Below are 21,568 nucleotides of genomic sequence, written 5' to 3' on the forward strand. Positions count from 1 at the left end.
ATTCATCTATCCATCTATCCACCTGCCCATCTAAATCTGTCCATCCGCCCACCCACTCATCAATCCACCTATCCATCCAAATCCATCCATCTATCCTCCAAGAAATACTTGGGGGTCTCTATGTGCCAGGCATGTGCTAGACCCTGGGATTACAAAGAGAAAGAAGTCAGGCCCTACCCTCAGGGAGCTCGCAGTTCCATGGGAGAAAGAGACACACAAGTGGGGTACTACGAAGTGGTGCATACAGTGATACAGACATGCACAGGGATGACAGGCGGTCACCATCCCTACTGTAATTTCTCTTCCCACAAGTGGTGGATGGTATAATCTTTGTCCAGACTGAACTTAGGTCAAGAACAGAGAATAGAGCTGGGGCTTGGAGGGTGGGGGAAGGGGGCTGAGAGGAGCATGACCCCTCCCTCCCCACACACAATGTAGTCTGGTTCATGCGGTAAAAGAATGTTTCTGTGATGGTTTCCTCTGTACAGTAGCCGGGAGGGCAGAAACAGAAGATGCCATCATAATTACAGAGCGGAATGTTAACGTTATCAGTTTTAACAGGGAAACATAAAGGGACAGCAGACAACATCAAGGTGGAATCTGTAGAGGCAGAGAAAGTGGGGGCACAAACTTTCTCCTCTTACACGAGGGAGTCAGCGGACACCATAGACAATAGCTCAAGAAATAGAGGCTTAGCTGTAGTATTTAAAGTTTCAAAGGCAATCAGAATAAATACTACTCCTACTACTATCAGAATTAATAAAGGAGATGGGAGTGATATTAGTGGGCCAAATTCATTATCTTCCTAGTGGTAAATCAAGGGAGATTATTTGAAATTGGTGTATCAGGAAATGGTGGCGTGAAAATAGTGGCTATTTAGAGTCTTACGGTAACAGCTCATAGAATAAGAAATAGAAATGGTTGGGAATGGGAATGGTTATCTCAGGCAAGTAGGACTGGGGCCAAAGGTGGGCAAGAGGCCTATTTCATTTTATATATATATATTTATATTTTTATATATATGTATATATAGCATTATAGTATTATCAACCATATATATGCATATTATTTTAACCTTCTCTAGAAAGATTAAAGTTGGAGTTCTTTTGGGGAATTAATCGCTCATTTTTGTCTTTCCTTCTCCCTTTTCAGATGATCGATTTCCAGAATATGGCAAAGTAGAATTTGTATTTTCTTATGGACCAGAGAAAATTCAAGGTATAAGCTTGTTAGAGTTCATTTTTCCACCCCGTTGCCTCCATCCTAACCTGTCCTCTCCCTACTTTCACAATTCTCCCACTCATGTGCTCTACAATTATCAAGTTGCCTGTGAATGAGAGGCAGGCCAGCAGTAAAGGATCTGGGTATCACAGTGGACCCCCAGCTAAACATGAACCAGTGACTTAATCTTTGGATAATAAAAATAAAAGAGCCGACCAAGAGGTGCTGGGCTGGATATACTGTTCTGGTCCCATTAGGTCACCATCCCATTATATTCCGAGACTGAGGGCTGTCGCAGATGGAAGGAGGGGCTGAGGGACATTCAGGGGTACTAGCTGCATGAGAAGTATTTATGAAAACTGAGGTGGTTCAACCTGAAGATGAGAAGGCCGGTTTAATAATAGTCGTGAAGCCTTTAAACTTGTTATATGTGGAGGCCAGTTGTTCTCTATCCTATTTGAGAACAGAATGAGATGAGATGAAGTTAGGCTACAGGCGGAGGGACCCTGGGAAGATTCAAGGAAGGCTTGCCAGGTCAGGAAAGGGACTTGCCCCCGGAGGCGGGGCTTGTGGCTCATGTGGTCTTCATCTTTCTATGGGTGCATAGGAGAGACTGCTTTCCCCCTCAGATTTCTGCCTGGAGCCGGGAACACCTTAAGTGGGAGGCAGGGGGATGGCTCAAATGACCTTGTATCCTCTCAGTGTGGCCATGACTTCCCTGCTGTCCTGACCCCATGCTGCTCATCACCAACCTCTTCTACACTCCCCCTGACTCCAGAGGTAGCCTTTCTGGTCTCCTGGCACTGCTGCAAGGGCCTTTGGGACACGGAAAAGGAAGAGGCAGACACCTAGCTAGAGGGCCCCCCAGCTTTCTCCTGGGGGGCTGGGGTCTTCATTCCTCAGTGTCCTGTCTTGATTTACCCCTATAACTGGGTCTCAGCCTTTCAGGAACGCAAGGAACCAGGGGTGCTTAGGTGGCTCAGTCAGCTGAGTGTCTGACTCTTGATTTCGGCTCAGGTTATGACCTCAGGGTCGTGGGATCAAGCCTCGTGTTGCGCTCTTCGCTGGGCGTGGAGCCTGCTTTAGGGGTCTCTCTCTCCTTCTCCCTCTGTTTGGCCCTCTATCCTAAAACAAAATAAATATCCTAAAGCAAAATAAAACAAAAGAAGAATGCAAGGAACAAGACTCCTGGGTTCTCTGCCCACTTTGTGCCACTGGCCGCACCCCACCGTGGTCAGGAACAGGAGAAGCCCCTCAGGGAGCAGCCCTGGGGGAGCTGCTGGCTGCCTCTGTTTTTCCAGCTGCTGATCCTTTTTTTTTTTTTTTTTTCCTTTCTCTTTGCTGTGCTCCTGCCCCATTCCTTCAGGCATGGAACACCTGGAGAATGGGCCGAGTGTGTCCGTGGACTATAACACCTCTGACCCCCTCATCCGCTGGGATTCCTATGACAACTTTGATGGGCATCGAGAGGATGGCATGGAGGGTAGGTGGCACCTAGACTTCCAGCTCCCCTCCCCGTGGCACTGTCCTGCTCCTGCGGTCTCGGTGCTGCTGGTGGGCCATGGCCCTGTACCGGGTTCAGAGGGGAGGCAGAGGAGAGGTCCAGGGCATCTCCGAGAGCTCCCAGTTCGGTGGGGGATGATAAGACAAAACAGATAAGACAAAACAGGAATGTGTGAAACAATGAAGACAGAGCTAAAGAATGCAGGCGAGCAACCACTAAGGAACAAATGATCTGGACTCTGAGACTGGCAGTGGCCCTGGAGTGGCCTGGGAGGACTCCTTGGAGGAGATGGCCTTGAGTGGAGCTTGACAGAATTCTTGTGCAGCAAATGCAGCACTTTGTTAGATGTCTTTGAAACCTGCTCTTAGATGTCTCCAGGCTTGCGGCCTGACTCCCCCTGGGTCAGAGCACTAGGAATTAGACCCAGTATGTAGGGCCTGCAAGCTTTCATCAAAAGCCAACAAAAATGTTTGAGAGCTGGAAACCGATAGGCTCCAAAATCTGAAAAGTAAGCCGCAGCCGAAATTAATGCATGTTTAATTTAGCTACAAAACCTAGCATTATGTCAAGTGGGCAGCAGCGACTCAGTTCAGTCTTTGACTGTTAGCTGTGGGTTGTATATGTTTGTGTGGTTCATTTGAATGTGGGCGGCGGGGCGGGGCTCCAAAAGTGAGCATGCCTGGGGCCCAGGAGCCCTGGAGACGCCTGTCTGGGGTTTGGCATAGACTCGTTTTTCTCATTTGGTCCTGGGACTGCAGCATGCGGGAGCTGGAAGGAACCTCGGGACTCTCAGCCCATCCCCTGGTTTTTAGCTGGGACTAACTGAGATGCCCCCTCGAAGGAAGGGTCTTCTGATTTAACCCCACGGCTCAGGATATAAGGACACCAGCTCCCAGGCTCCGGGCTGCAGCTGGTCCTAGGGTGGGTGGGGGTGTACCATCCCGGGGACTCTGGGCCCTGGGGCAGAGCCGGGTTAGGGACAGCCAGTCCTGCTGGCTACCCCCTGCTCTCGATCCTCTGCAACCCCCCGCCTCCTTCCACCTTCTTCTCCAGGGTTTTGGGTTTGTTGACTCTACTCTGCAAGTCTTCTAGGCCTTTTCTTGAAAAAAGATTCTTTCTCTGACCTTCGAGCTACCAGAATGAGTGATGGATTTCCGAGTGAGTGGGACGTGGGCGGTGGTTGGGCTAGAATTTAGGCCTAGATGAGAGCATGCTGTTTACAGGCAGGCAGCACTGCAAAGCGAATGGCTTGTCCTCAAGTCTACCTTAGTCCCCGCCCTCCCTGTCCTCCTCCCTGTCCTCCCCCAGGGGCTCAGATACCCCACTCTGCAGAGGCACCTCCCCAAGTGCTCCTCCCTGCTACCCCGGCCCCTCCCTCTGCTGTGCTGAGTGCCTGGGGAGAGGGCAGAGGATGAAATGAATTAGTTCTGAGCCACCAGTGGCTGTCAGCCTAATCGGTCATCATCCTAGGGATGTTTGCATTTTTAACAAGAGTACTTGGCAATTTCAAGGTATTTTCGGTGTGTCCCCATCATCTCTCCCTGCGGTGGATTCCATGCAATGGTAAATGTCAAAACATTCTGTAAACTATGAAGTAAGTGCCAGGCAAACAAAAGGTAAGATAGTGAAGGGGAAAAGAGAGGCTGGGGAAGGCCCACTGCCATGAGCGAAGGCAAGGGGCAGACGGCGGAGCAGAGGAGACCGCAGCAGTGACAGGCAGGCTGGGGGAGGAAGGAGCAGCTGAGTGAGCCCTGGGCTTTTCTCTGCCCCTTGCCTCCCTCCTCTCTCCTCATCTGTTCCCTCAGGCAGGGGGATGGAACCCGTGGGACTTTCTGGCCAGTGAAAGGTCAGCTCATCCTGCAGGGACAGAGGGGCTGCTGTCTGGAGGCTGAGAAGCTGGCCCCGTGCCTGAAGGGTGGGAAGGGCAGGCAGGGGAAGCAGATGGAGGCTCTGCTGTCCTCTTCCGTGGCCTGGCCTGGCCCGACTATGGTTGGCCTGGACTGGGCGCTCCATGGTTGGGGTGGTCCCCGGGAACCGAGCCTGCCTGTCCGCCGCTGGGCTGCATTCCCCCACGGGGACAGGAAAGCCAGCCATGGGGCGGGAGCAGTGATCATTATTCCAGTCCTGCTTTTCTTCCTGGCTGGAGGCACTTCTGGAAGGTTCTAGGTTCTGGGGCTCAGAGAGAGAAGCGCTTTCTTCTGGCAAATTTTCTTGGTCTGGAGAGGGAAATAGGAGGTCTGGGCTTGTCTCCTTAGTTGTGGGCAAGTCCTGTGCCTCAGTTTCCCCAGGTATTAGTTGGGGTAAGGGCATCTAACCTCTAAGATTCTGGGGTGCCCGGAAGATGACTCCAGCTGGAGCCTCAAGGTGCCAGGGAGCTCCCTGGGGTGGCCCTAGGGCTGGGGGAATGGGCTCTGGGGTGGGCTCTGTCTGCTCCCCGAGGACGTCACAGACGGGCAGAGGTAGGCGAAGCCTGAGATGCTATAGTAGAGTGGTAGAGCGGGCGTGCTGGCCTGGATCTTGTCCAGGTCCCGGATCCCGCCCCCCACAGCTAAAGGCCTGACTTAGCCTTCCTGTGGTCTTAATTTCCTCTTCTGCAGACTTGGGGTGTCCTTGGCTTAATGTAGCAATTTTCGTGAAAGGCGGTTTAGTGTCGGGGTCCGGAATGTGGCCTCTGGAGTCAAACCGCCCGGGTTCAGATCCTCTGACAAGGTATCACCCTCTCAGGTCCTCGGTTTGCTCCGCTGTGTGCAGGGGATTCAGTCAACAGGTCATTTTGAGCACCTTCTGGGGGGTAGGAGCTGTGGTGGCAGCTGTCGTGGCTCCTCAGAAGTCTCTGACCCGTCGGTAGTGACCGTGGCCAGCATCTCAGGTGTTTGCCGACAAAGCTGAGGGGGAGGCCCGTTGGCCTTGGGAGGCTGCTCTGGCTTTGCTCTGTGCCAGCCATAGTGCCAAGCCCTTGCAAGTCACTCTTTCACCTTTGAGGTGGGCACTGTTACCATGCCTGGGTAGGGAAACTGAGGCACAGTGGGGTTCAGTAACCTGTAAAGTTGTAAAGTTGCCTCACCAGGAAAGAGCAGATCTGGGTGTGGAACACTAGCGTTAACCCCCACGTGATTTTGGTAACCACAGATGCCTGTATTCCGGGAACTAGCTCCCATGACACACCCTGGGTGCCACTGAGCTTGGATGAATCTGCCCCTTCCATCCCCACCTTTCACCACGGGGCTGACCAGAGGAGCCCTGTCTCAAGTCTCAGGGTGGGGGAGGGGTTGGACACCATGGTACCTGGGGCGAGGAGTTGAACACCGTGGTACCTGGGGCGCAGCAGCCTGGAGACCACCAGGCTGGCCCTGTGGCAGGTGCTTAGCTGGGCTTCAGTGCGGGGAAGAGCTGAGGTGTGTCCCTTGATGTCCTTACATGCCCTCCCCCCGGCCCCCCGGCCCAGGAGGGTGTGCGGATGCTCACACCTCGATGCCCTGGTGAGAGGATGGCCTCTCAAAATAGGGCGGGTGTCTGAGGTGAGGTGAGGCCATTTCTGGGAATGGCACGCCTCTATTTCAGGCCCGGTGAGGGAGGGGATGGGAAAGGCCAGGCCAGTCCCTCTGGAGGCCGCGTGGTGATTCGGAGGGGAAGGCCGGGGGCGCTGAGCCAGGCATTGGGGAACAGAGAGAGATGATCTCTGGCCTGGGCTGCTCCTTGCCCCCTCCTTGCAGTGAGCGCCGTCAGCCCTCTACTCCCTGTTCCTCCTGCTCCCGCAGGAGACCCAACTTCGCTCTCTGTGCTACTGTGTGTTTAACCCCTTCCTCGATGTCTGCACCCGTCTCCCCCCAGCCCCCCATTCCCAGGTCAAGTTCCCACTCCCCCAGGACATCCCTGATCAATCTCAGCAGCAAAGTGAGGGAAGAAAGTCCATGGGACTTCTGTTCTCTGGGGTGGCCTGGGCTGGTCACGGAACCTGTCTGATGCCCTACAGTCACAGTGAGGGTCCAGGGACCTGCCAGAGGGAGAGGAGACCCTCCTGCATGGAGCCCCACTATGCATGACCTCAGTTCCTTCCTTGTTATACTGACCCCATTGTTCCAATGGCCACACCAACGTGTGGAGAGGGTGGTCATGCTGGGGGAGGAGGTCATGACATAAGGCATGGGGTTGCTATTGCATCCAGGGCTCTGACTCTGGCCTCTCCCCACCTCTCTTGGAGCTCAGCGTATTCAGGGCCCCAAACCCCCTAATTCGGGTGGTTCTTGTGGATGCTTGTCTGAGGTCTCACACCTTTGGATGGCATAGAGCTCACCGCCACACGGGGCAGGCTGTTTCATGTTGGACGAGTCCAGAAACTGAACCAGAAATAGAGGGAAAAGGGAGCGTTGCCTGTGTGTGGTGGACCAAGGCTGCTGGGACCATGGATGCTCGGGGACCTGTACAGCTCCCCATACTCAGGCCAGAAGGAAGGGAAAGTGATAAAATATGGAAACTCAGAAACAGGAACCTTCTGACTAGAGAAGGGTCCGGGTCTTGGGACCTGTGGCTGGGGAGCACCTGCCCTCTCCAGGACTCCTGCTTCGGGAGGAGTGCCGTCTGGGGAACCCCGCAGGCTGGTGTCTGAGGCTGCTTGAGCCCTCACGACAAAATCTGCTGTGGGCTTCAACAGCAGACCTGTGTTTTCCCCAGTTCTGGAGGCCAGAAGTCTGGGAGCAAAGGGTCAGCAGCATTGGTCCCTTTGGCGCTTGTAAATGGCGGTCTTCTCCCCGCGTTTTCACTCGGTCCTCCCTCTGTGTGCGTCTGTGTCCTGATCCCTTCTTTATAAGGACAGCGCCTACTTATGTGACTGTGTTTTAACTTAATTACCTCTTTAGAGGCCCTATTTCCAAACACATTCTGAGGTACTGGGGGGGAGGATTTCAACATATGAACTTGGGTGGGGGGGAACACGTCAGCCCGTGACACCGAGGAAGGAGTTTTCTGGGTTGCCTGTAGTCGGATGCCTGGAGCCTTGGTCCTGAGTGGGGGGGCGGGGGGAAGAGAAGGTCCAGGGCGGATGGGGGGGGGAGTGGTCTGGCCCCCCACCAGCCTCCTTGCAGGCTCTCTCTTTCTCTGGTTTGGTCTGAGCCTGCCAGCTCAGCGCTCTGGCTGACACCACATTTCACAGCCTCCAGGAGCCCCATTAGCTGTTTGGCCTGAGTTCTGAAGCCCCGTGCCCAGATCCCAGTTCCCTGTGGGTGGGAGCAGGGCTGTGTTTTTTGCCTATGCTGCACAGAGCAGCCTCCAAATTCCTCCAGAGTGTTCCAGGGTGAGCCTTCTCGGAAGCCAGTTCCATACCAAGAGCTGTGGGCTGCCTTCCACCTCCGAGCAGCCCAGAGGCTGGGCCAGGCCTGAGTTGCCTCACTGTCCCCCTTCACTTCTCCTGTCCCCTCACCACCTCAGACATTGAGTTGTTCAAGGTCTCTCATAACTTAAATGGGTATTGGGGAAGAGGGGTGCGTGCTGGGCACGCGCTGTCCAAAGCAGCGGATAGCTCAGGGCCAAAAAGAAAGAATGGAGACCATGACAAGCCTTCCGGCCTGGCTACAGATGGCAAGGGTGGCCAGGAACCATCCCTTTCTGGGTTTCTTAAGTGTGGTGCCCATTAGGCCCTCTTTTGTTTCTCTGTGGGAAGGTCCCCAAGAGCCAGGGGCTGGTGACAAGGGGGTGTGGTTTTGTGCCCAAGCTTCTCAGCCCTTGGCGGATCTGTGAGGAAAGGCTTTCCCTTCCTCAGGGGCGAGCTTCTAGTTCTGTGAGACACCCAGTGCCTCCTCAAGGTCTGTTGTCTGAGCCGGGGAAAAGTCTTCGTGATGGCTGCCGGGAGCCCCTGGTCTGCGGTGACTGCTCCTGAGCTGGGCTTGTCCAAGAATTCTCTGATTTTTATTTTATTTTTTTTGAGAGAGAAGAAAGTGGGAGGGTGAGAGACACAGCAAACAGTCAGAGAGTGAGAAGGAGAAACAGCCAAGAGACGTGCAGAGAGAGACAGACAGGCCCAGACAGACATTGGCCTAGAGATTTGTGTTCTGGGTGCCCTTGGTAACTCCTTTTCTTTAGAGCACCCTTATTTCCTATAAAATGAGGAGACTAGGGGAGTGGTTCTTTCTGTTTCTTTGAGCTTAATCATTGTTTCTTTCTGTGAGGCGTTAAGACGGACCAACTGATTTTCCCTCTCGGACCTTCCCATCTTGTGAGCTTGGAGCGGCAGTGGGCGGCGGTGGGGTACAGTGTGCTCAGTGGTGGTTGTAGGCGTCAGGAGAGGCTTGGTTTGCTTGGTAACAAAGCCCCAAATTCTTACTCCAAAAACAAAAACAAACAAACAAAAACATATATTTATTTCTTGCCCATGCTGCCTGTCCAGTGGGGTCGGCAAAGGGTCTGCGATCTTTGTATTTACTCCGGCGGGCTGGTGGTGGCTTCAATCCATAGCTGTTTCCACCACTGCTGCCACTGTGGGGAGTGGATGCTGTGACGTGCACACTGTTTCTGCCTGGACGTGACACACATTGCTTCTGGTGACATTTCACTGTCCAAAGCAAGTCATGCTTCAAAGGGGGCAGAGAGATGGTGCCTGGAGGACAGAAAGCAGAAGTAATGTGGAACAGATTAAGATCTATGGCAGGGATGAAGTCTGTGGGATCCAGAGTCAGAAGATCTGGTGCCGAGCCCTGTTGTTGATAACCGTGTTCCTCGGTCAAGACACTTTGCCTCTCTGAGACCCAAATGTTCTATCTATAAAATGGGTACAAATAGCAGTACTTTACTCATGGGATTGATGTTAAGATTCAAAGAGGTAATGCATGTGGAAGGTGAAATCCAGAGTGCCCGGTATGTACTATGCTCCTGGTAATTTGTGTCCATCATCGTCATTGTCATCATCATCGCTATTATTATTGAAGTGCTGGAGGAGGGAAGGAGAGAGGTGATTTGAATGTATACGAGCCCTTTCTTTTTCAGAAAGATTCCACATCCCTCTGGCCCCTCTGCTCTCTGGGAACCATCTATAGCTGCCCCTTTTCCGGGAACCCACTCTTGGGAGTCAGGAGACTTGCCTCTGACATCACCTTGCTGGGTGACCTTGGAAAAGTTACTTCTCTTCTCTGGTTCTCAGTTCCCTTATCAGTGGACTGAGGAGGATGGATTCCAAAGGGGGATTCAGCTAAAGCCCTAATGATGATAATGATGCCAGTGCCAGTGACTAGATGATAGTGAGCCTTAGTCCCTGCCTGGAGCCCGGCACCCCCAACTCCACATTTTCCTGATTACTCCTCACCAGGAGGCCCTACTGTCTCGTGACTGCTAGGCAGAACTTGTAGGGTGGTGTTATCTAGACCCTTTCTCTGTCTACCACTGCCCTTAAATCTGTCCTCTGCTGTCCCTGCACCTGCCTGATACCAGGGCAAGTCCCGTGTCTGTTGGGGCCACCCTCTGGTCCATTGACAGTGCCCCCAGTGCCAGTGGACTTGGCACTTCAGTCAGCCTGTTCTTTCCCCCCTTTTTCAGCTCCTGCTGGGCATTGGTGGTGTGTGTGTGGGGTGGGGGACTCACTAGGTTTTCCTGACTTGAGGGAATGAGGGTGGGAATCAGGAGGGGATTCCTGCCCACTGGGCACACTCTGTGTGGACACAGATGCAGATGACCACTCCTGAGCTCTTTGCCAATGGAAGATTCTGGAAGTGTCAAATATGCCGACCGTGTCTCTCCTGCAGCACTGTTGTGGGTGTTTTGGGGGCTCTCCTTGAGCTCCCCATAAGTCACTCCCTCTGTGTTTCCTTCAGGCGGGGACTGCTGTTCAGGCAGACTGTCACAACCCTTCTGGGCTCACATGTCCCTTGCTCCCTGCAGCCACCTCCTGCTGAAGTCGGTTCAGCCCAACAGGTGGCCCTCTCGGACAGCATCTGAGAGGGCCCCCAGCCGGCCTGCGTGCTCTTGGCCTGAGCCAAGCCTGGGATGCAGTTAGCCAAGGCAGCCCTTTTGTCTGTCCCCTCACCTGCCTCTCACCCTCCAGACTTTGGGCCTGAGCCAGGCTCTGCCTCCCCACTGCTCTGTGCTCTGCAAGACTCACTGGGATCACGGGAAAAGCCTCCAGCTGCAAAACAAGACTCTGTAAAATTCCTCTTGGCCTCTCCCCCTCCTGATCCTTTTCCTCCTTGACGTGGATGTGTGTGACGTAGTTTAGAGCCGCAGAACAATTTTCGGCCTTCTCTCTCTTAAAAAAAAAATAACAGCTGATATCATATATTCCCAATATCACATAACAAAATTGTATTCATTGATATATCTTAATACTGGCACTATACCTGTTTTAAAGTGCACGATTCAGTGGGTTTTACTATATTTGGGGTTGTACAACCATCACCATAACTTATAACTGTGGAACCTTTTCGCTCCTGCACCATCAGCAGCCGCCCCCTGCCATTGGCAGCCCCTCCCTCCACCATCGGCATCCCCTCCCCCGGGCACCGCCACCCCCGCCATCCCCTCCCCCTCTCCATCAGCAGCCATCTCCCCGCTCATTTCTTGACCCCACCCCCAGCCTCGTCTTCCTTCCGTCCTGACAGATTTGAATGTCCTGCAGGTTTCCTGCAAATGGAATTATCCAGCACACGGCTTCTGTCACTGAGCATGTTCCTTTCAGGGCGCCTCCCTGCTGGAGCGTGGGTCAGTGCTGGGCTTTGAGATTGCTGAGTAATACTCCGTTGACGGCCACACCACATTTTGGGCATACGTACCTCAGTCAACGAACGTTTTTTGTGTGTCCACTTTTTAGGTATTTTAAAGAACACTGCTGTGGACATTCGTGGACTGATGTTCGCGTGGACTCCGGGTTTTGGTTTCTCTCGGGTAGATAATCTCAGGGTGGAATTACTGGGCCATAGGGTTGTGATATGTTTACTCATTGAGGACCTGCCTGACTGTTTCCTGAGGCGGCCGCACCGTGTCCCATCCCTTGAGGATTCCCGTATCTCTGTGTCCTCCCTGCCTTCTGCCTTCGGGACCCTAGCTGTCCCGGTGGGTGTGAGGTGCAGTGAGGATCTCACTGCGGTCTGGGTTTGCATTTCCCTCAGGATTTGCGATGTTGAGCATCTTTTCACGTGGTAATGGAGCACTAGAGATCCATTTTTAGAGAAATGTCTATTCACAACATTTGCACACTTAAAAAAAAATCTTTTTTCTTTTTTTTCTGTTTGCTATTGAGTTGTAAGTTCTTTATTCTGAAAACAGGTCCCTCATCAGATGAGTGATTGCGGGTGTTTTCTCCCGTTCTGTGGGGTGTCATCTCTTCCCGCTCGTGATGCCGGCGATGTTTCTCTGCATTGCTTGTGTGCCGATTGCCTGCCTTCCATCCGGGCGTGGGGTGTTTGTCTTCCTGGGGCCTCTGTCACAGCTGAGTTCGCGATACTTACACGTTAACATCGGGTAGCAACGCGGGGTCCCACCTTATAGACGACGAAACAGGTAGTAGCAGAGAAGTCGGTTCAGCCCAACAGGTGGCCCTCCTGGACAGCATCTGAGAGGGCCCCTGGCCGGCCTGCGTGCTCTTGGCCTCAGCCAAACCTGGGATGCAGTTGGCCAAGGCAGCCCCTTTGTCTGTCCCCTCACCTGCCTCTCACCCTCCAGACTTCGGGCCTGAGCCAGGAGAGAGGTTGAGAGAGGTCGAGGGGCTCTATCCAAGATAGTGTCCCGTGTAGATGATGGAGGCAGGATTCCAGCATGGGGGCCCTGGGCCCAGAGTCAGGGATTGATTCAGCTTCCTATCGTTTAATGATCTAGATCGAAAAGATAATTCATCTAGCCCGAAATGCTTTCGGCTGCTGGGTCTTGATCTCCTTCCAGCCCTAGAGCCGGTGCTTCAGCTGGCCTAGAGAAGCTGCCCCGTGACACGGAGAGGGAGGCCACATCTCGGATCCCTGGATGGCAGGGGCTCAGCCCCCGACACGGCCCCGTGTGCCTTCATCTCCCTGAGGCCAGGCAGGAGGAGGGAGGGTAGTGTCTCCTCCAGAAAGTGGCCCCTTTGTGTTGGGAGTGAGGCAGCTGGGCAGCGGGGGAACACAGCCCCTGTGTCCACTCTGGAAGGACACTTGTGGCCTGTGGTGCATATTTGCCCCTGACATACTTTCATAGGGTTTGGCCTTCCTGCCTTCTGACCTTTCGGGTAAGACGTGAGTGGAAGCAGGAAGAGAGGCGTACAAGGTCACAGGTGGTCCCAAATAACTCACGAGGGGGTTCCCGGAGGCCCGGAGTGATGCCTCTGCCCCTACCTCTGAGCAAAGGGCTTTAAGGGCTGATCGTCTGACCGAGAAGCTGGTATTCGGTGCCAGAATGATTCTTGTTGGGAAATCCTAACCTGGTTGCTGTAGAGGGCAGGCCTTCTGGTGTGTGACTTCAGGGGCTGGGGGGACAGGGATGGGCAGAGAGGGAGAAATTCACAGCTGCTGCAGAAATCTGTCCCTGTTCTGTCTTGTCCTTTGGACCCAGGGTTTAGTCTGCAGCAGGAAGGGTTTGAGTTAGCCACCTGGTAGAACTTTCTGGCTTTGAGAGCGTGGATCAGCTGCGGTGGGGAGGTTGGGTCCTTGTCCTCTTGGCATCCTTGGGCAGAGATGCCAAGAAGCAAGGCAAATGGGTCTCTGTGTGGGATGGCCTGCACAGACATAGTGACAGAGGCAGGGAGAAAATGGCTTCCTAAGGAGGATCTGGTGCCTTCTCATACCCCAAGTGGGGGGAGTCCATATGCAAGGTCAGCCTGACCTTGTGGGCAGAGAAGATGACACCACTGACCCAGCATCTGCCAGCCACCTGCTTAGCGGGGCGAGGCGGGGCTTGTCCCGATGCCCTCAGACCCTGCTCTGGCTCTCTCTGCAAGGCAGCTGGCAGGCCGGGAGAGTAGTGTCTGCCCATGGAACATTCAGTAAACCAATACCCTCCGGAGTGAATGTGCCTTTGGTCCTCTGTAATCTCTGCCATCAGGTGGAGGGTGGAAGGCCGGAGCCACACTCAGAGCAGACCAGAGCTCCTGGCCAGTGGCCTGGACCGCACGTCGGCCCTCCTGCTGGGCTCAAATATCGAGCTCTAGGCAGGGCAGGAGGAGGGCACTGTCCCCCCTCCCACCCCCTCCTCCCCCCGCCGGACCTGTAGACAAGTGTAAAGTAGCTGGAGCCCACAAGACCCCAAGATACCGACTAACCACGTGCAAGGAGAGACACCGATGCTTCCACTAATCAGATCTTGTTTCCTCCCCAAAGGCGGCTGCTTTTCACCCATCATCCCTTTTGGCCTCCTTCCCTTCTTCCTTCTCTCCCTTCCTTTGCTGCGTCCTTTCTTCCCCCAAATCCTTACCGATCGCCTCCTAGGTCGTGGGCCCTGCACTGGCTCCTGGTGCTAGAGACACTGTAGAAAGTCGTGCCTGCAGATAAGGGCAGGAGGGGTTGTGGCACCACCCACTGTGCCCCGTGGCTGCGTGGAGAGGAATCTCGGCCGGGGCCACGGCTTCTCAGGAGAGAAGCATCTTCTGGGGATGGTGGCACTGAGAGGGGATGGCTCTGCAGAGGGGCTGTGTTTGTACTGAGTCTGGGAGGGGGTGTGGCATGGAGAGCAGAATTGTATTCCAATCGAGAAATGGAAAAACAACCTTGCTCCAAGCCTAGCTAGCAGAGGGAAAGAGGAGCAGTGGATTCAGACTGACCTCACTCTCACCACTTCTGTCGTCCTGGGGTGGGCGGGTGGGGTGCTGGAGCTGGTGCAGGTGGGAGTGCTGGAGGGGGTAGAGGTGAGGGTGAGGGGAGCGCCTGGGGAGCCGCATACTGGGGTCCAGGAGAGGAGGGCAAACCAGGAGAGTCAGAGAAAAGACAGGACAAAATCACACACAAAAAACACAGAATCTCGCAGCGGGTGAGTCCCTCTTGCCTTTTGTTGAACTTTCTGAGCCTCAGTGTTCTCATCTGTAAGTAGGGACAAGGATGGCACCTGTCGTTCTGGGGCTGAGAATTACATGAGGTCACCTATGGGCGCCTGTGTCTGTGTCTACACACACTAAGTCAGTGGTTCATGTTTGTTGTTACTGATACCATGACCTGACCTTGGGGGCTACTTTATAAAATGCTTCCCAGAGTGCAAGTCAGTTCATTTTTAGATGATCGCGGTTATGGAACTGGTCTTTGAACCTGGGCCTCCGACTGCATGTCCAGGGTTCTTCCTACCACATGGACCAGGTGTCTGAACCATTTCCCTCCAAACACCGGCCACATTCCCATGGGGGAGCTCCTCCCTCTGCTCTGGGGTTGGGGGACTTGTGGAGGCCACACCGATAGCTGGGGGCAGAGCCAGCCCTAGCTCCCAGGGTCTTTTCAGGGTCTTCCCCTCCATGGGTCCTGCCCCCTACCTGGGCACCAGTCCTCTACAATGTCCAGGCTATGGGTTATGGTGACTGCTGGCACAACCCTGTTTCTTCTTTCTCTTCCTTTTGGAGAAAACAGAGTATAGGAGAGTGAGAATAACATGATAGTAACGGTAACCTTGAATCCGCTCCACTGACAAAGAAGGAAAAAAGAAAAAAACCAAATCGCATGTGTTCTTTGGTACGTGGACTAGCCTTAGTAACATTCACTCCGTCAACAAATAGTCACCGAGGGCCTACAATGTCACTATTCTAGGTACTGAGGATACAGCAACGAGCAAGCAAAGATCCTTGCCCTTGTCTGATTCTATCTAGTGGGAGAAGAGAGGCAATGAAAAAGTTTTTTTAAAGACATTATGAGTAAACGACAGAACATGCTAGAAGGTGGTGAATACTCTGGGAGAAAATAGAGCGGAATAAGTGTGATTGGGGGGAGTTAAGGGTGAGTTGAAATTTTTAAAAAAGCTGATTAGCCCAGCCCTCACTGAGGAGGAGATATCTGAACAAAGACTTGAAGGAGGTGAGAGAGTCAGCCAAGAAAATATCTGAGGAAGAGCATTACCAGCAGAAGAGCAGCAAGTGCAAAGGTCCTGAGGCAGCAGCTTTCCCAAAACATAGGCTTGGGAAGCAGTGTCACTGCAGTGAAGGCTGTAAGCAGTGAGGTCAGAGGTAATGGGGACCAGGTCACTGCAGGGTCTGGTAGCTATTGCAAGGATTTGGCTCATATCTTGAACTTTTTCATCTAATGGTGTGTCATAGGTATCCTTCCATAATAGCTTGTAAAGAGCCGTTTCACCCCCTTCAGATGCATCAGTACACAGGTGTTCTATGTTTTATTTAACTGGTATTTTCTTTCACTGTATTTAAGTAATGTAGACATTTATTTCTAGTCTTTCGTCGTTTTAAAAAATGCTGCAGAGAATAACCTTGTACGTCACCATTTTTGTTTGTGCAACTCTATCTGTGGAAGTGGAATTTGTAGAAATGGCATTGCGGGGTGAAGAATATATGCGTGTATCATTCTGAGAGTGTCAAAGTGGCCTTTGTAAGGGTTCTAGTGATTGACACTCCCCACCAGTGACTTGGTTAGGGACTAGGAGGAAAAGCTGCCTCTGCCTTCTATATGTACCCTCCGTATGTGGGACACTGTGAGGTGCCTCTTATTCCCTTTACTCCTCAGGACCCTCCTGTGAGCTGAGTAGTCTAGTCCCTATTTCACAGGCAAGGAAACAGGCACAGAGAGGTTAAGTAACCTATGAGTGTTTGCACAGCCAGTTAGGTGTAGAGCTGGGATTCTGATGCCCACCATTCATTTCTCACCATGGCTTCGCAGGGGCAGGGGTCTGAGGAGCTCTGGCCCCTGCCCCCTGCCCCCCACAAGTGGGCATGTGGACCTAGCAGCCTGGGGTTTGAGACTCCTGAAAACAAGAGTTAAAATGGAAAGTCTGCCTGCCCAGCTCTGCCGGGTGTTGCACCTGTATCCTGGAGACCCCCGCCGGCCAGCAGCAGGCTGGGAGGAGCCCGTCCTGAGGGACCTGGAGCCACAGGTCTAAGCTGGCCGCCCCCCCGCTGTCCCTCCCCTCATCAGCCCCTGCGGTGAGACCTGGCAGGCTGCAATCCAGCTAATTCTGCTCCCTGGTGGGGCGCTCCCCGCTGCTGCCGTCTGCTGGGTCAGCTTGCTCCGGGGATTGGGTTTCGGCATTTCACTGATGAAAATAAATCAACCTCTTTACTGCCCGGCATGGTCCTCATGAGCTCTGCAGCCTGGTGTGTACTTCCAGATTTCCTGTAAGGCACTATTTCTGTTCTAGCCCCCGGGGGGCCCTGGGGCTGCTGCAGCAAGAGCCTCAGATGAGCCTGGAGCCTGGAGCCCCCCAGGCAGGAGCAAGTAGGAGAGGAGAACCAGGCTCAGTGCCTGGCTGAGCATCTTCTTGGAGGTGGATCTTTGAGCATCTGGAGTTGACCAGGAGTTCAGGGGTCACCTGGTTGTGCTCTCCCATTGCACAGAGGAGTACACTGAGGCCCATCTAAGAGCACTCCTTAGTACTCTGCCCCCTGACTCCCAGGCAACTGCTGTTGCTACTGGACAGCCTTTTTCTAGGTCTGTTCATTGTGCGGTGGCCAGTTAGGGATATGAGGACTGAGTGGGAAAGAGTGGGATTTAGCTGCAGCGGGCCGGATGGAGAGATCTGACATCTGGGAGAACTGGCTTGCCTTGGAGGGTCATGAGAAACAAGAACTGGTGACAGGACTGGATTTTTTTTGAGGCTCCTTCCACCCCACACATCTGTCTAAATGGGATGAGTGACCACGGTGCATGGACGCGGGGGAACAAGGCAAATTCTAGAGCGTTCCGACAAAGCCCCAGCAAGGTTCTGTGTGCAAAGGGGACTCTGGAGTCTTGCCCCAAGCGCCCTTTTCTCCTGCCCCTCCCTTTCTGTGCTCAAGCCTTATTTGCAAGCGCAGGACTCTCTGGCAGGGATGTGGGTCCTCCTGCCTCCAGTGGCAGACCTGCTGGGGTCTTTCCCCTACCCTCCAGGGCCAGGGCCTGTCTGACCTTGGGGGGCTTTATACAGGCCACAGTGGGACTCCCTCTTCTGGGAAGCAGCTCAGGAGCTGTAGCGGGTGGGCGCCAGGAGCTCCGACTTCCTTGCTTATCCTGGACCAACCAAGCCTTCACATCCTTATGGTTTGTCAATGCCCTGATGCTTGTCAGAGACTTTGCCTTGGGCTGCTCTGATAGCTTTAAAAATTGTCGAGCAGCAAAGTGTTCTTTGATGTTTGTCCTCCTCCTTCTCTAGGGGCAGTGAGATCAGATTTTGATATGAAAGCTCAAAGCCTCTCAGATCTTTTCTTCTCCCTTCCTGCCTCCCTGCCCCCGCTCCCTCTGTCTGAACATTGCTTGCAAACCTTCCAGAACCAGACAGGCGCTCTTCATGTGACACAAGGAGAGAAAGAAGCCTGGGGGCAGTGCCCTGGCTTCTGGGTCCTGTCCAGGCCTGTACCCCCTGGTTCTGTAGCTTCTGTGGGTCAGGAGGGTCACTTCCAGCTGGTCCCTCTGCAGCGGGGATGGCCAGCTTCTGGCCCATGCTGGGTCAGGCACGTGAGCTCATGTGCATTGCCTAGCAGACCCCCATGGAGATGCCCATGTGAGCCTCCTTATACTGATGCACATGGATGGACCCATTTGGGAAAGGAAGCAGAGACTCAATCAGATTTGCCACCCATACCCACACCCATTCAGGTGTAGAACCACATGGACCCCTCTGCCTATACTCACCACCTGTGCAGAGAACCCCAACGATCCCCCACTCGACAGACACCCACCACTCATTCATAGACCCACACAGACCTCTACCCCACTGCACACCCCACAGTGTGTGGTGTTTGATGGGGGCTCCAATTATAAAACTGCATGGCCAGTCCAATAACCGGTAGTTATGTGTGGTACCTAATGGGCCTGTTTGGGGTCAAGAATGGGGATCGACCCCTAAGTGCAGAGATGGGTTCCTTTGCACGAGTTTTGAACCAGCCCTATAGCAGCTCCCTACAAGTTGCTAGAAATGCTTGGAGCCCTGGGAGCATCATTAGGATATGTGCATAAAAGCCCTAGGGGACCACCTAGATGGGAACAGTGGCCCCAGGGGACCACCTGTTTCGGGCAGGTTCTGAACCAGCCTTGTGGTTGGTTGCCGCTCTTCACTCCCTTCTTCCTGGTGGATTCCACCAGCTCCGGCTCCCACCCTTTGCCCCTCCTGCTCCTTCCTTCTTCCTCTCTGGGAAGCAGAAAGAGCCTGAACGTCAGAGTCAGACTGGCCATGTGATCTGAAGCAAACTGCAACGTCCAAGACTTAGTCCCTTTATCAGGAAGATGGGCATGATGGTATTGCCCTTGAAAGGCACTTGTGGAAGCAAATGTGAACGCGTCCGTCGAAGGGCAGACCCACAGTATATAACCTGCTGTCCCTCTTCTGGGACACGCTGCCATTCTTCCTGGGTCCTTCCTGGGTCAAGCTCCACAGCCTTCTCTCCATTCCCCTCCATCCTTCTCCAGTTGGCGGCTGAGCCTTGGGAGACGGTGAGTGGGGAGAGACAGGAGGAGGCGTGTGGGTATGCCCCCAACCTTTGTCCCACCTGGACATTTGCCTGGGAGTTGACAGTTCCCTTCCTGAGTGATCCTCTGGCACACTGGCCCTTGCTCCCTTCTCGGGGAACGCTCTCCCGAGCCTGGCCCTGGGTGGGGGGACATTTGGAGACCCTGGAAGGCCCAGGCCGTGGGAGGGGTGCCCAGAACCTGCCCTTTCTTCATCTTCCCCAGCTCCCAGTGAGCCCCGCGTCCCCTCTCCCGTGGGCTGGAAGGTGGGAGGAGGTCCCAAGGAGGTCCCACACACAGCATCCCACCCTGCCGGGGAGCAGCCTCCCCAGGTGCTCCCCCTTCGCCCACCTGACATTCACTCAACACCTTAACACCCGGCACACCCCTCCCTGCTTTTCTCCTCCGGCGATTCTGCGTAGAACCAGTTGTTTTAGAGTTCAGAGCTCGTCTTGTTCTTCTCTTGCCATCCTACCACTTTGGAGACCAAGGACCAGGAAAAGGAAATGACTTACCCAAGGTCAAGTGGTTTGTTAGTGGCGCAGCGGAGACCGGAAACCAGGACTCCTGAGTCACAGTGCCGAGCTCTGTCTCTCCCACCCCAGACTCCCTCCGCCCTGGGGCTGGCTCGCGGCCCCTCAGCGGTGGCACACTTGAACTCAGGCTGGGTCGTTGCTTCTTGCCAGGCCCCGTCCTCTGTGTTGTATAATGTTTAGCAACATCTCCACCCACCAGATGCCAATAGCATTTCTTCTAGATGCGACAGCCCCAAATATTTCCAGACATCGTTCCACATTCTCTGGGGGGACATATCACCTTGGGCGGGGGGACCGCTGGCCTCCCTGTTCCCTCAGCCCTTTGCCTCTGGGTTCTTAGCTCTCCCGTGTGTAGGGTGAGACAGCCTTTTCTCTTATCCTGCTTCCTGTTTCTGTTCCAGGATCCGCTGCTTGAAAACCAAAACACTCCGCCATTTTGCTCCTGGGTGGTTAGTCTCTGTTCCAGTCCTGACCCAATATGCAGGGGTTGGAAACTTCCCCACCCTGAGTCTTGGCCACATCGGGGTGTGTGTGGTGGGGGCCTGATGAACTCCGGATGTCCTCTGGGTTGACCATGCTGAAACTATAGGGATCAGCCTGGGCCGGCGGTCTACAGCTGGGCCTTGTGTTGCAAATCTGGGTCTCCAGGACTACTACTACTCTGAGGGGCTCCAGAAGGTTACCGGGTCATATCCCTGCTCTAGATCTTACATTTCATGAAACCACCCTGCCCAGGGCCGTCCCAGGGGACAGGGCCCACCCAGCCATCTGGGAAGAGTGAACAGTATTTTCACCTCTCAAGCTTAGCCTCACGCATCTCCCAGGCAGAAAGATGTTTGCCCTAGGTATTTGAGAAAAAATTTTTTTCTTCTTCTCAAATAGAAAGTGGTTAAATTGCATATATCCTTTTTCAAACCAGATCTACCACACCCCGTGCCCAGTACTTTCCTACTTATGTATAGGACCCCCGCGCCCCCACCCCCGCCATGGTCCTAGGTGGAAGCCATCCCTGGAGGTGGGAGAGGCAGTGGCATTTTCTGGCCTGCTGTTGGCAGTGACCAAGATGGAAAGTCTTGGTATTTATTAGCTGAGGAGCATCATGTTCTTAGAGTCCGGGCTGTTTCATCTGATGCTGTGATTTTTGAAAAGGGAAAGGGCGAGGCGAATGATACGCCCAGAAGTTGAAGCATCGGGTGTGCACATCTGTATCCCGGGGTGACAGGGTCACCAATGTGCAGCTCAGGGTGGAGCTGGGCTAGGGAACAAGGAGGGGGAAGCAGAGGTCGTAGTCATAGTTGTATATATGTAGCCACCTCATTTAGAGCATCTTTCCATGCTTTATCTGCTTTATCAGTCTTTGCAGTACCATCTGAGATAAAAATATTAATGTACCCATTTTGCAGATAAAGAAACTAAAGCTCAGAAAAATTAAGGAATTGGCCCAGGATTGCACTAAGCTAGTAAGTGGTAGTGTCTGGATTCAAAGCGGTGTCTGCTTGACAGCCTAAGCCTGTGTTCTTAGCCGCTGTGTCCCTGGCAGGTGCTTAAGTGATGTGAGCAAGAAGGGCTGGGCATAAACATTAGGCCTCATTATTAAAGGTATGGTGTCCAGAAAGTGGGAGGTGATAGGCTTATGGGGCTCCTTACCCGTCCGAGAGCCAAATTTGTTGTTTGTGGGTCTCTTGCTTCAGAGGGATAAAATCTGCTGGAAGCAAGTGCTCAGGTAAGGAAGAGAAGCAAAGGGAGGGTGTGGTGTGGTGGGCTCAAGGACTCCAGGCTGGGTCCAGGAGAGACTTGGGAGG

The 21,568-nt window shown here is 53.7% G+C and overlaps 1 protein-coding gene across 1 annotated transcript in view; it reads left to right on the forward strand.

The window, feature by feature from the left end:
* The window catches only part of TNS1 (tensin 1), a 133,766-nt gene that overhangs the window by 55,740 nt on the left and 56,458 nt on the right, over positions 1–21,568 (forward strand). The window contains exons 15-16 of the mRNA XM_080798523.1: positions 1,153–1,218; positions 2,588–2,704. Coding sequence (XP_080654649.1) covers positions 1,153–1,218; positions 2,588–2,704 — 183 coding nt within the window. The remainder of the gene's footprint in view (positions 1–1,152; positions 1,219–2,587; positions 2,705–21,568) is intronic.

This window comes from Martes martes (genome assembly GCF_963455335.1).
Source record: "Martes martes genome assembly, chromosome: 3".
NCBI lineage: Eukaryota > Metazoa > Chordata > Mammalia > Carnivora > Mustelidae > Martes > Martes martes.